General features: G+C 42.9%; 1 protein-coding gene across 7 annotated transcripts in view; it reads right to left on the minus strand.

Moving 5' to 3' along the window:
- EPHA5 (EPH receptor A5) overlaps positions 1-13780 on the minus strand; it is a 292850-nt gene that overhangs the window by 221200 nt on the left and 57870 nt on the right. For all 7 annotated transcript variants that reach the window (XM_067556908.1, XM_067556907.1, XM_067556905.1 and 4 more), the window contains exon 3: positions 5416-6079. In XM_067556908.1, the coding sequence (XP_067413009.1) occupies positions 5416-6079 (664 nt within the window). The remainder of the gene's footprint in view (positions 1-5415; positions 6080-13780) is intronic.

A 13780-nucleotide genomic window follows, 5' to 3' on the forward strand; every position in this document is an offset into this window, starting at 1 on the left:
TTGGGAGGGACCTCAGGAGGTCATCTACTCTAACCCCCTGCTCAAAGCAGGACCAACCTCAGTCAAATCATCCCAGCCAGGGCTTTGTCAAGTCGCAGCTTAAAAACCTCTAAAGATGGAGATTCCGCCACCTCCCTAAGTAACCCATTCCAGTGTTTCACCACCCTCCTAGGGAAAAACTTTTTCCTAATATCCAACCTAGACCGCCCCACTGCAGCTTGAGACCATTGCTCCTTGTTCTGTCATCTACCATCATTGAGAACAGCCTAGCTTCATCCTCCCTGGAACCCCCTTTCAGGTAATTAAAGGCTGCCATCAAATCCCCCCTCATTCTTCTCTTCTGCAGACTAAACAAGCCTAGTTCCCTCAGCCTCTCCTCGTAAGTCTTGTGCTCCAGCCCCCTAATCATTTTTGTTGCCCTCCACTGGACTCTCTCCAACTTGTCCACATCCTTTTTGTAGTGGGGGGGCCCAAAACTGGACACAATACTCCAAATGCGGCCTCACCAATGCCGAATAGAGGGGAATAATCACTTCCCGTGATCTGCTGGCAATGCTCCTACTAATGTAGCCCAATATGCTATTAGCCTTCTTGGCAACCAGGGCACACTGCTGACTCATATCCAGCTTCTTATCCACTGTAACCCCCAGGTCCTTTTCTGCAGAACTGCTGCCTAGTCCGTCAGTCCCCAGTCTGTAGCAGCAGTGCATGGGATTCTTCTGTCCTAAGTGGAAGACTCTGCACTTGTCCTTGTTGAATCTCATCAGATTTCTTTTGGCCCAATTCTCCAATTTGTCTACATCACATTGTATCCTATTCCTATCTTCCAGGGTATCTACCACTCCCCCCAGCTTAGTGTCATCTGCAAACTTGCTGAGGGTGCAATCTACCCCATCAGTAACTTGACTTTGCCACTGAGTGAAGCAGCAACAAAGTCACATGGGAGTTGATTCAGCAGGTAAACTTTTGAACTATGGGCACTTGGTTACCTTTGTCAATGACTTGTAATTAAATCCAAAGCAGAAATTTGACAACATGGATTTTTTGCTGAGGACTTTGTTTCTGAGTGAAAATCTACTTCTTTCTTGGCAATAACTAGCATGAATTTCAACAGAAACAATGAGTAAGCAAAAGAAAAAAAAGTTTGGAAGAAAAATATTGCTTCAGAGAGTTGACTTAGGAAAAAATGAAATCATAATTGGATTAGATCATATTTCAAGATAATAAAGCTATTTAAACACACCCAGTTGAAGGAAAATTCAACTACGAAATATTTCTTCGGTTGGCAATTCCTTTTTAAAATACATACATTGTCTCCCACTCATTTCTAAAGAAATTCCTCCCTAGCAAAGACTGGCATTAAAATAAAATTTGGCTTAAATTTTCTTCCATTATTTTGCGTGATCCTGTATGTGTATAATTGCAGTGCACTCCTGTTTCAAGTTGGCTAAAATTGGCTTCCAACGCCTACCACTGTCTCACGTCACTTAGAGCAGTAGTTCACACTGGAAACTAGTGTTCCTCTGAATTCATTATTGTGTCTTGGTGTCGCTCAGTCTATAATTCATTTCATTTCTATGAGCCACAAATATTTGTGATTCTACTATGAAAACTGACTGTAAGAAAATGGCAGTGCAGGGCTTATGTTCACGGCATTCCAATCATTTCCATTCTGGTTACTCCAAGTTTACCAGTAAAAAATATGTCTTTTCTAGCTAGCAGCCTTGCAAACTTTCCCTGGGATCTGAAACTCAAGCTGGGTTTTCTCCCCCTTATGTGTATCAGAAAAAAGGTTCTGTAGATTTTCAAAGGTATTTAGGTGTTCAACTCCCAATGGTAGATAAGCACCTAAATAATTTTGAGGACCTGGGTCCAAGTCCTTAATTATAGTTGTGCAACCAGCATTGCCAGTAGGACCACAAAGTTGTAACTGGCAAGCAGCATAAGTGGAACTTGGTAAACAATTCTACTGACGGCAAGCAGAAAAGGACAGGAGGAGAGAAAAGCAGCTCCCTCCATTTCAGCTGCCTCGGTTTTGCAGTGTTTAAAGGAGTAACAAGTAGCAAAAACACATTGCTGTTGCTAAAATGGGATGAAAAAGCTGAATACACACAGGGAACAGATTTGCTGAACCAGAAAGTGCCCTTTTTACATAATCACTTTTCAAGGAATATCAGTTCCTTATGTAACGTCCCAGTAGGGAGACCAAATGTATGCAGCAAACATATCCAAAATTGCAGTCACAGTAAAATACAGACATTCAGATGCACGAAGCAGATAAGGGGGAAAAAAAGATGAGAAAGTGTCATTTGGGCCACAACCTAAGATGGTGTAAATCAACAAAGCTCCATTGATTTCAGTGGTGCTACCATCAATATACATCAGCTGAGGCTCTGGCCCTTCGCCAACTGAAATAGAATCCCTGATGAGACCTGCACAGGAGTGGCTAAATACGACCAAACAGAATTGAAATTTGTGGCTACAAGCAAGTGAATATTGTCAGAGATGCTTTTAAGAACCCTTTGAACCACAGCTAACATAACCGAGCCAAAAATAATAGCTTGCCACCGGATCCTGCGCTCAATCAATGCTGGGCCCAGTCAATGTATATAGACAGGGAGTGTTGCCTTTCATTTTTATTATTAACATGTGCAGTAATTTATTCACGTGAATAATGACCCTTGCACCCAGGGCTTTTCACTAGCGTTTTCCCACGTGGTCACAATGTATCACTGGTTATCTTGTGACAGCAGATGATAAATTGGCTGAGTTGCCAAAAGAGGTGTAAAATACAAGAAGTTTTGTTTGTTAGATAAATGCAGTTTGACTGCCCCTGTTATTTGAAATAATAACTGAATTATATAATGAGATTAGGCCATGTCATATCTGTCACCGGAAAGTCCCAAAGGATACAAATGGCTCGGCTGTTGCTTTCTGTGCCTCCTTCATAAAGCACCCTGATGACAAGATGATGAATTGAAGATATCGTCGCCAATTAATGATTTTTAGACAGAAGGGATTTCAATTGTTCCCATGTATTTGTGAGGGTGACTGGCACTTGCATCATCTCTAATAAAAGAATGTAGCCTGCTATTGTCCAGACAAGATGTTAGGGCTCAGTGACTGTTATCTTTGTAGGGGAAATACCAATCAACAGATTCAGGTTTTTCGGTGTTGGAAACGCACCAGGGTATCCAAAGGCTGTTCCAGTACAGAGTATAGCTGCAAAATAATCTACATCACATATCTCAAGCCTAAATTAAATCTTAGGGGGGAAATTTTATTAAGTGCCTAAACCTCAGACCTTCAGAGATATTTAGGCACCTAACTCCCCTTGATTTTGGGCACCTAAGTACCTTTGAGACCCTGAGCCAAAAGACTCTAAATGCCTCTGACTTGCAAGGGAATTTAGGACTTAGCACTCCACCCCAGAGCTGCACTGCTTTAATTATAGCGGTGTAGTTAAAGCCAACCCATCTCCTGGCATAGCTATAGGGGCACTATCATACTAATATTGTTATACTGATAGAACTGCACCCCACGAGAGGTTACACCGGCACAAAGGGGTCTTTGGATTCTTTTCATAGCCCCATCACAAGCTTTTGGTGTATTTAAAGCTGGTGTCTGTTAGTCTGGATAATCTCCATGGCTGCAGCTGGCAGCATCCCAGAAAGATCCAATAAAGCCAAAGCCGAACGGTGTCCCAGCTCTGGTAACCAATAGAGCAGTGAGCGTGGGAGAGAAAGGGAATCAGAGGCTCAGTAACCAACAGAAGTGCCCAACTGCTCTGGGTTACTGAAGCCATGGCATCTCATCAATATTTGTTGTTTTGGGGCAATTTATTTTTAGCAGGCAGGCTGGTTCTTGCCAGTACAACTGGCTCCATTCCCTTGCCTGAACAATCAAGTTTTCCTCCATTTTGACTGATGCTGCTTCATTCCTCTTGTGCCAAATGCTAAGCCGGAAGCATCTCTCCCCCACACGTGGAGAATGCATTATCAGGGCAAGGAGGAACAAAAGGGCTAGATCTGTCAGTATCTGCAGCGTGTTCAGAGAGAGAGAGGAATATCCTAGTGAAAGCTGGGTTTCTTTATGATGAAAGACCTCTCCTCCAAAAGTAAACTTCTCTACTCCCTTCCTCCTAGGAGACATGTGAAAGACACATCAGCTATCGCTGGGTGTCTCCCAAAGACTTCAGTGGAGTTTTGTGTGATTAAGGACTACATGATCAGGACCCTAGTTTGACACATACCCAAAGAGAAACCACCATGGGAACATGTCCTGCTCTCACTCATGACAAACTCACACCCGTTTCAGGAAGGAAGAAAACGAACTCAACCCGGTTTGGATGCCCAAAGGGAAACTATCCTATACACCAACAGACCAGTGACAACATGCAGCTAGCGACCAGAATGAAAATGCGTCTTCAAGTTACAAGGGAGTATGCACATTCTAATTACAGCTTGCAAATAATAATGGGAAAAAAACACTAGTAAGCACAAATTGCATTGAAATGGCCTTTCGTTTGTGTTATCACCAAATAGTTTTCTAATAAACTGCCTATTATGCACTTAAAATTGAAGTGTTATTTTAAAAACCAAGCATGTAATACCAGAGTGTTCCAGCACATTCTAAATGGTTTTTACATTGGGTTTATTTAGCTTTTAGGATACTTAGCTGCCATTAACTACACATCTCGTCTAAGGTCCCAACCTTGAGATGTATTTATTTATTCTTGTAAGCAACCCCAGAGATCTCAATGGGCTGCTCATGAGTGCAACATTATGCACATGTGGAAGTTTTTGCAGGAGCCTAAGGTATTATTTTAACTTTAAACAGCTGAACGTCACAGGAGCAAAGCAACTGCAAGACAAAGCAGGCAATTCCCATTATATGAAACGTCCCTTTTCTTGCTTTTTGCAGAGAACTAAATAGAAAGAGATAAATATGTATTAATTTACATATACTAAATTATATCTTGATTTCGGAAACAAACTGTAAAGCTTCCAAGCAGTAGTCCAGAAGGGAGAAAACAAACCTTTAAACATTTTATCAACCAAAAATGCCAACATTCAAAAAAATATACATAACCCATATAATGGGCCAGATTCCGATCTCCACATTCACGCTGAATAGCATGTTACACCACAAGTACAATCACTAGACCAGGTTCTCAACACTCATAGCACTCTGGCAGTGTAAAAAGTCCTTTAAGGAGGAGCAAATTACAGTTTTAAAGCCTCTTGACACTACCCGAGCCGTTTAAAGAGACTTTAGTGTCAATGAGAACCATTTGACTTTAGTGAAACTATCTGTGACATAAGGTATTCCGCAGCATGAGTGAGCATACCTGAATATGGCCCAAGATGTGTGTAATGCAAAACCAGAAAGCCAATTTCCCTTGCAAATTCTTACCTTGACAGGTGTTGTTCTTCTCCTCGTACCCTGCTTTACACATGCATTTTCCAATGGGCACCAGCCATTCCCCCTCTGCACTGCAATGCATCTTTGGAGGCTCATCGGTCACAGAGTGGTTTACACACGAGCCTGACACTTCCAGCAACTGGGAGGAATCTGCCCCAGTGATGGTGTCAGGAAAGAGGGCCAGGTTGCGGATAACCGAAGGGCACTTTTTGTAGTACACTCGCACGGAAACCAGGGCGATGCAGGCGCCTACATCTTGGAAAGCCAGGTAAAATCCCTTTTTGGTCAGAGGCCCAACATCTCTGATCTCAGTGTTCAGCTTCATGACTCGGTCACCGAGGTCCAGCTCGGTGAAGCTCTCATCAGCAGCAATGGTGTCGATCTTGATGTACTGGTTTTCTTTGATGTTCCTCCCATCTTCATCGTCTGATTCAAAGTAATACACGTTAAAAGTCTCTTTGCAGGTCCCGAGTCCTCCTGGAAGACTGTTACAGTCCCTCAGAGTGAACTTGAGTTCAATAAAGATCCGGGAGGCTCCTTCATTTGAGATCCAGCTAGTCAGAAGCCAGTTGTTCTGATTCTGTTCCATGACTTTGCACACTTGATATGTGTGTATCGGAGCATAATTTTCATCCACCTCACCAATTTCTTCCCACTGTGCAAAAAGAGAAAGGATTACTTAAAAAAAACAATCAAACAAAAAGAAGCAAGCCAGCCATAAATCCCTAAAAATCTTGACTTTCTCACGAGAGGGATGCATTGCTGGAAGAAAAGAAATGAGAATATTAAAACGACAGAGATTTCCAAACTCTAGGACTGAGCCAATGTCCCACGAAGTCAGAGGAAAGATTCTTGCTGAACATAAAGGACGCTGGATCAATTCTCTTTGGGAACAAGTGAGAACCGGGGGGGGAATTCTTTTCTGTTGTTGCTTTTGTTAATTGTGGGTTTGTTAAGCAATGGAATTAAAAGAGATGCAATATTTAGGATGAGACTGTGGCTTGCTCTATGCAGGCAGGCAGTGGAGTGAAGGTATAAGGTTCCCCCATTTATTCATGGCATGACCCCACAGCATCACTGAGCAGTGCACAGGAGGAAAAGTAGATTCCTCGGAACCACTTTTCCCCTCCATGCTGGTAGGCAGGGAATGGGCACAGAGGGGCCTGGGATAGGTGGAGTTTTGGCTATCCCCTCAAGTCGGAGCAATTGTGACTCCTGGACTACTCCAGGCATTGTGCTACTACTACACCCTGCTTCTTACACAGGGCTCCAATGCAGTCACAATCAAGCCATTAATGAGGATTGTATAACCATGTTTCTGATTTCAAAATTAGTTTTAAATGTACCGCTTTGAAGAAATGCTGCCCCTTAGTCAACTGCACATCTGCAAGCCGCACAGAGATATCACCTACAATAGCACTCTGCAGTGCCAAATCTTCTTTCTGCTAGCATCTAAGTTTTCTCTGCTTTTGACAAGTGAAGTGTCACATTTAAAGATCAGATCAACCCACTAAGTGGCACAGTGTTGCAGACAGGGGACTTGAAGAACTAATGATGTTTTCAATGTTGTTCATTTCTCCTATTTTTGATCTGTTCACCTGCAGGGATATAAGGATCTTTTTCATCTACTCTCGGGCTTGTTCAGTTTTGATGTTTGCTTCTAATTATATTGGTCAATGCATCATTGTGAGAAATCCAAGGACAAAGAGTATAATGTGAACATGAGGTAGACCCTGATTACAAAGTAATAGCCATGTCGAGGGCTGAATATGCTCTAAAGCCAAAGGCCAACCTGTTTATAGTAAATATTGTCTGAAACCTTCAGTCCTGGGGTATTATCTCAGGACATGGTCATTGCAGAGGCGACAGGAAACACCCTCAAGTTATTATCACCAGGCTGAATTCTCATGACATTTTTTATTCAAATTCTAAACGAAAGAGAAGAAAATAAACAGCAGGAAAATGCAAGGGGGTGCCAGACTGCTGGAAGGGAAAGGGTGGTAAAGCCACAGTTAGCAAAGCCGTTTGTCTCCTCCTCCCACCACTTGCTCGCTGGGTACGTCTACACGGCAGTCCGGTGGTGTGACTGAAGCAGGTGTGGATACAGCTGAGCTAGTTTTTATCTAGCTAAATGAAAGTTAGGTGGGGTAATAAGCATAACGAAGCTGCAGCAGCACGAGCAGCTGTATTGCCCAGTCCTGCCCACCAGGACCTCTGGGTACATACCTGAGCAGTCTCTGCCTTTGGTACCGTCACACCTCTCAGCTGCAGTGTAGACACACCCATTCCCACTGCACTTTCTCCTCTGGCTCTTTTCTCTCTACCCTTCCCCTCATTTCCTGGCCCTACTCCCCTCCCTACAGGCTGACCTTCTCCCCTAGAATCAGGGCAATTATTTCTGGTTACACCCTGCCTCAAAACGGATCTGGAATGAAAGGCTGGGATGCTGGCAATGTGAATGAAGGGCCCACTTGCCTCCCTGGCAGATGGAGCAGCAAACTGGGCCTGCCTCGCCAGTAGGGGTGTGGCAGTCACGACACAATCAAACCTATTCTGATAGGGCCAGAGTCAGACACCTTTTCTCTCAGTGAGCGGCACCTCACTGTGTAAGCAGCCCCCTTAAATAAGTCCCCTCGCCGACAAAGCCTTACATGTGTGTAACATATGACTAAAATGAGATTTTTTCCACCACCTTCTCTCAGAACCAGTAAGTCAGGTGTGACTTGGCCCTGCAGTAGATAAAAGTCTGACTTCCAAGTTGATGATGTCCCTTTAATTTATTTTTGAGGTTATACATATTTAGAAAAGCCCGCTAATGACAACAAATAGTTGCTATACAGGAATTGTCTAATCAAGCGTGCATGAACCTGCATGACCGTGTGAGGTTGGATCCGGCACTAATGAAGTCAGTGGAAGTGTTACTGTTCCCTTGAACAGGAGCAGGAGCTATAAAGGGCTGACATTTACCCTCTGAAGACAGTAATCATTGCAGCAGGGGGGGCAGTGTGGCCTAGTGGGTAGCACACTAAAGTGGGACTTAAAGGACCCCAGTTCTATTCTCAGCTCTGCCAGTGACCTTGGCTAAGCCTCTCTGTGCTTCTGGATGCTGATTTCACAAGGGTTGTGACCTTCTTTGTAAAGCGCTTTGAGAACTGCAGCTGAAAAGTGGTATGTGAGAGCAAGGCATTTTACTTCCGTAGAGGCCCAAAGATGATGTTTAGAGAGTATCTGAGTGACCCTCCATATAATTTCCTCCATTTCCAAATAATTAAACTTTGCTACAGGTGACAATTACTCCATATGACAAATTTCTAATAATTGCTTTACTCAAAGGAGTGTTGAAAATTTGTAGAATCATGTTGCTTATTGTATATCTACACACGACTGGTGTTCAAAACACCCAAGTCTCAGGCTCTCCACTGTTGTGAAATTAATCTGATTTTCATAAAACAAATCCAGGATTTGTAATTGTGGGAATATACAAAAATAGAAAGCTCATTTGCTTAGCTATACAGATTAAATCCAGCCATGTTTCCTGTTTCTTCCACGTGCTAAAATAATATACGAGAGCTGATACAAGCACAAATGGATTAATTGAGCCAGATTCTGATCTCAGTTGCAGCAATGTAAATGGAGCGTAACTCCAAGGACTGCAAGCAGGATATGCCAATTTACAGCTGAGATCAGAATCTGTCTCATCATTCCCACTTGCCACAAAAAATAAAGCAGTCATCAGAGCCAGAAAGGAAAAGGAGGTGCAAATGAGTTAAGGCTGCTTATCTCTGAACATTCACAAGAGAAAAGCATCCAGATCTTATCAAGTCCTCCCACCTTTCACACTATGGTGCAAAATCTCTTGTTCTGCCATTTAATCTGATTTTCTTCATTCCTATCTTCATGTAGGAGAGCACACTTTATTTCTCCTCTGATTAGATAAACCACTTTTTTTTGTTACTTCAGAGATTGTAATCATTCTATTATTCTTCTGCTTCTTATATCCATCCCTGAAAAGGTGGACAGAGCTTTGGCTAATCACCACCTTTTCAACCTGGTCTTGACTTTCTTGATTAATATTTTAGACATTATACAAAGCACTTCAAACAACAAAGGAATAAAACCAAACTAGAAGCCCTAGCTAATGAAATATGTGTCATAATAGTTAATGAAAAAGAAAACTTGGCACATTAATATGACAACATCTAGCTGAACGTATTTTCATGAAAAAATTAAGCACAGCAGAATTGAAAAATTGCATTGCACATTTTAATTCCTTTCTGCAGTACACATTTTGAGATATAAATCAATGCTATCTGCAGGATTAAAACAAAAATGCAACATTAATATGGTGCTAAATGTTTCTTCTAAGTCTTTAAGAGCCTTAAGAAGGAAAACACAAACACATTTCAATGGCCTCATGTTAAATCATTTATAGAAGACCTATTTCTGAATGAGAAATTTCCAATAGACTTCAGCTAGTGAGTTAACAGAAGCTAGAGTTGCACTTTCCTCCATCAATAGGGTGACATTCAGTTCACACAGACTGTCTAGGAAAAGGGCAAAGATACCATGGATCCAATTAAAAAAACAAGGCAAAGAGCATATGACAGATCAGTCTCAGATTCAGGTGCTAATTTTAAAATACACACACAAACAGCCTGCTATTCAGGCAATACCTTTTTCAATCTGTGGCATAATTTACGGCGTGAGAAAAAGGTTCGAAATATCAGCTGTGACAAGAGAATATCATGAGAAGCTTAGACACTGGTCCTTTAGGGTTTTCATTTAAAACTGCCAAGGGGCATATTGCATGACTCCATGTTGTCTGATGGTGATAAGTGAGACGCTAACATAAGAACCTGAAAACATGTTGCCGAGGAGGGCTGTCATACGAGCATTAATGAAAATAAAATGGGCCCAGGAATTAAGGTGTGGACCACATCCCAACAGACCATCTCTCGTCCCATTGGCTGCCTTATAGACCACCTCCCCTCCCACGGGTGACTATACAAATCTTCCCCACTTGAATTGGCAGTCTCCATTGCCATTGGTGACCACACAAACCATGTCCCCTACTACTGGTTTTCTCATCGACCACCTCCCAGTCCTCTTCCATTCGTCATTATGCCACATTCATGTGGCAGCCCAGTTGACTTGCTTACATGGAAACGTAACATTAGGAAAGTACTGGTGTCTTTTAAAGTAAGTCTTATGAGATCAGGCTTTAGTCTGTTTGGAAAAACAATTCATCACATTGTCTCTATTTTCTCTTCACTTTCTCTCCCTCTCCCATCTGTTCTATTCATCTGTGTCTCACCCTGCTCCCTTGAACACATTTTGCCACTTGGGTTTCTTCTCTGCCCCTGCATTCTTCCCTGATGCATGGTCCCCTACTACCCTGGACATTGCATTTCCACAGATGGATTTGGTTCCACTGTCACCCCATGCTGCTGACGCTCAGTTCCAGGCCCTGAGTGCAGACTTAAATAAGAAAGTGCAAATAAATTATTTTTTCCCCACGTCTGGCACATATCCAGAGCTACCAGCCCCTCCAAAATGGAACACACACCACCAGAGAACTTCACACTTATCAGAATGATATTCTCAGCCAGCCACTTATACATTTTCCAGATCACTGAAACCAAAGGCCCTCCACATAACTCATCAGATTCCTACCTAAAACCAACCTCCAACTCCCCCTGGCCTCCTCACAAATGCCTGAGGTGAAAAAAATGGGCCTTGCGACCTGCTTGGAAGGCTAACAGAGAGTATGCCGTTAATTTAAATAACCAAGCAACTCCAGCTGGATCACTTCCATCCGTCTTGGAGACTGGCCTGCAAGGACCACTGCTCTGATCTGGTAAAGCCATTACTATGTTCCTAGGCTCTCTCTCGCCTCCTGCGCCACCGGATACTCAGTCAACAACAATCCTGCTGCAGATGTTGGTCATCCATGCAAAGTCAGGAGCCTCCTTGCCACCCAAGATCTGCGGGGTTGGAGCCCCAGGGGATTTTGGGTGCAGGGTGGGTTGAAGCAGGCCACTAGACACTCTTTTAGCCATTGTCCCTTGTCAACCCTGAGGCTATCAGAGTCCCTATCCAATTGGGAGTGGTTCTACCCTCTGAGATTGATGGTAAACTGCGTCCACATGGCTCATGAAGGACCCATGAGGACTAAGGAGCATAGAGATGACAACAAGAGGCCAGTTCCGCACACGTACGCCTCTGCATGTGCCAGCCTGGGGCTTCCACTTCCTGCAAATCCTTGGGATCTATACGCTTTGTCTGACTGTGCCTCTAAATCCCGCCCACAAAACCCCGTCTCCTCCTGCTTCAGATGAAACAGCTGCTGGAAAAGGAAGCTCCATGGGAACTCTTGCACCCTCAGCCATTCCTGTGGTTCTCTCCATTCCAAAGGAGGATCCAGCACAGATTTATATCGCTTGCTTTGAACATTTGAAAGTCCCAGAGATAACCCACATGTCCATACACACCAGAGTGGGGCAAATCTGCCCTGGGTTATAACAATCCAGCCGCAGTGATTTCAGAGGGGTTGTGCTGATGCAAATGAGAGCAGAATTTTGGTACATGTAAATTCCTGCACTGAAAAACAAACAAAAAAATCCACTCCCTCCCTACAAGCATCTGACCGGCATGGTGTGCCATCACATTTCCATGCTTTACTTTTGGGAAATCTCTGCGATTTCCTTAGGAGCTGGCTATTAAGAAATAGCTTCCAGCTCAACACTGGCAAGACACAAGCACTTCTCTTCCTATCACAGAACTTTTTCTCAGGCAAACGGCTTCTTTCCCGCCACCTTTCGGATCTGGATTGTTATTCTGTGCACTTAGTGCAATTTGGGACACTTTTCAACACTGTAACGAGGATAGCATATGTCACTTCCAGAATGTCACACTAGGAAAGGCACATGACAATCATACGAGTCACAATTATTGCTAAATGACAAGTGCTTTCTTCCAGATAAGGTGTAAGTATCCTTGAATCATTCTTCCATTAGTTCAGTTACTTTACTGTAAGGCAATTTAGTCTGACATTCCTTGATTTCTCATGACAAGTTACCAGATGTACCACCTATTCCTGCTATGAACAAAGTAGATCTAATTTAACTTACACTGACCATGTCTTCCAGAATCAAAAGCAAAAATTTACTTTTTCATCCATCTGCAAACTTGCCTCCAGCCACTGTATTAGAAAGTTTAAACAAACAAGGAATGTGTCCAAGCCAATTCTCCTCTGGTGTATACCCTGTGCAACCTCACGGAAGTTACATGAGGTAAAATCTTTAATGCCAAAAAGAATAATGAATATCCTCCTGCACTGAAGAAGCCTGTGGAAGTGGTAACACAGCCATTTCGGTGTGCTCCCACTGACTGCAGCAATGCATAGGCATAGACACATTGAGCTTGCTTTACAGAGCTGCCGCTTTTTACCATTTTATCACAAGGTTAAGGAGATAGTGTTACTCGAAGCCCCAGCTCCTAGGTCATGTGATTATGTGAGAATCTCTATTTAAAAAAAGAAAAGAAAAGAAAAGAAAAGAAAAGAAAAGAAAAGAAAAGAAAAGAAAAGGAGATTCCATCCCTCCTGGTTGTGGAGAAAATTAGACAGCAAATAAAAAGAACCTGACATGCATCCTTTTTATGCATCTCATGATTTTTAAGCCATTCTTGTGATTTAGGGGGGCCTGACTCATCATTGTTGAATGTCGGGGTTGGCAGTATTCCACTGACTCAATGGAGTCACACCCCTACGTCAGCCTGCAGCAAGGCAGCGGTGAATCAGACCCAGGATTTCTAAAAGAAAGCTGTGCTCTTCCTCACAGCACTGTGGAGGGTGTGAAAAGCATCAGCATGAAAACTCCAACCAGCAGGTGCATGCTAGCAACTCACTTCCAGGAAGCTTCCTGTGCCCCTTCCACAAGTGCAACACACAAGCCCTGAGCAGCTGGGAAGTGGTGGCTTCTACCAGTGGGAGGGAATTATATGAGATCTTTAGGCATGGCAAAATTCTATTATAATTTGGATGGGTAATGTTAGTGTTTATGTGACACTGTTAGGAGTAGGGGGACCATTTATAATATTATTTAACATCAATATTGTAAAATTACAATTATTCATATGGGGTGTGCCATGTCAGGTACCATTAGAACGGTTACAATTTGCTGAACATGATAATATTTTTGTGTGTATGTATCATCTTAATACTGTCAGTTATCATGATGTCTGGCATATCTGTATTTCAACTAGTGCTGTGTTTCTGGGCGACAACCCAGACAGAATGGTGGAAGCAATAAACGGGCTTAATGGCCCATCAAGAAAACTCAGAGGGAGGATGAGC

The sequence above is a fragment of the Emydura macquarii genome, unplaced genomic scaffold (assembly GCF_026122565.2).
Source record: "Emydura macquarii macquarii isolate MOO-44397 ecotype Brisbane River unplaced genomic scaffold, CSIRO-AGI_Emac_v2 contig_1790, whole genome shotgun sequence".
Lineage (NCBI taxonomy): Eukaryota > Metazoa > Chordata > Testudines > Chelidae > Emydura > Emydura macquarii.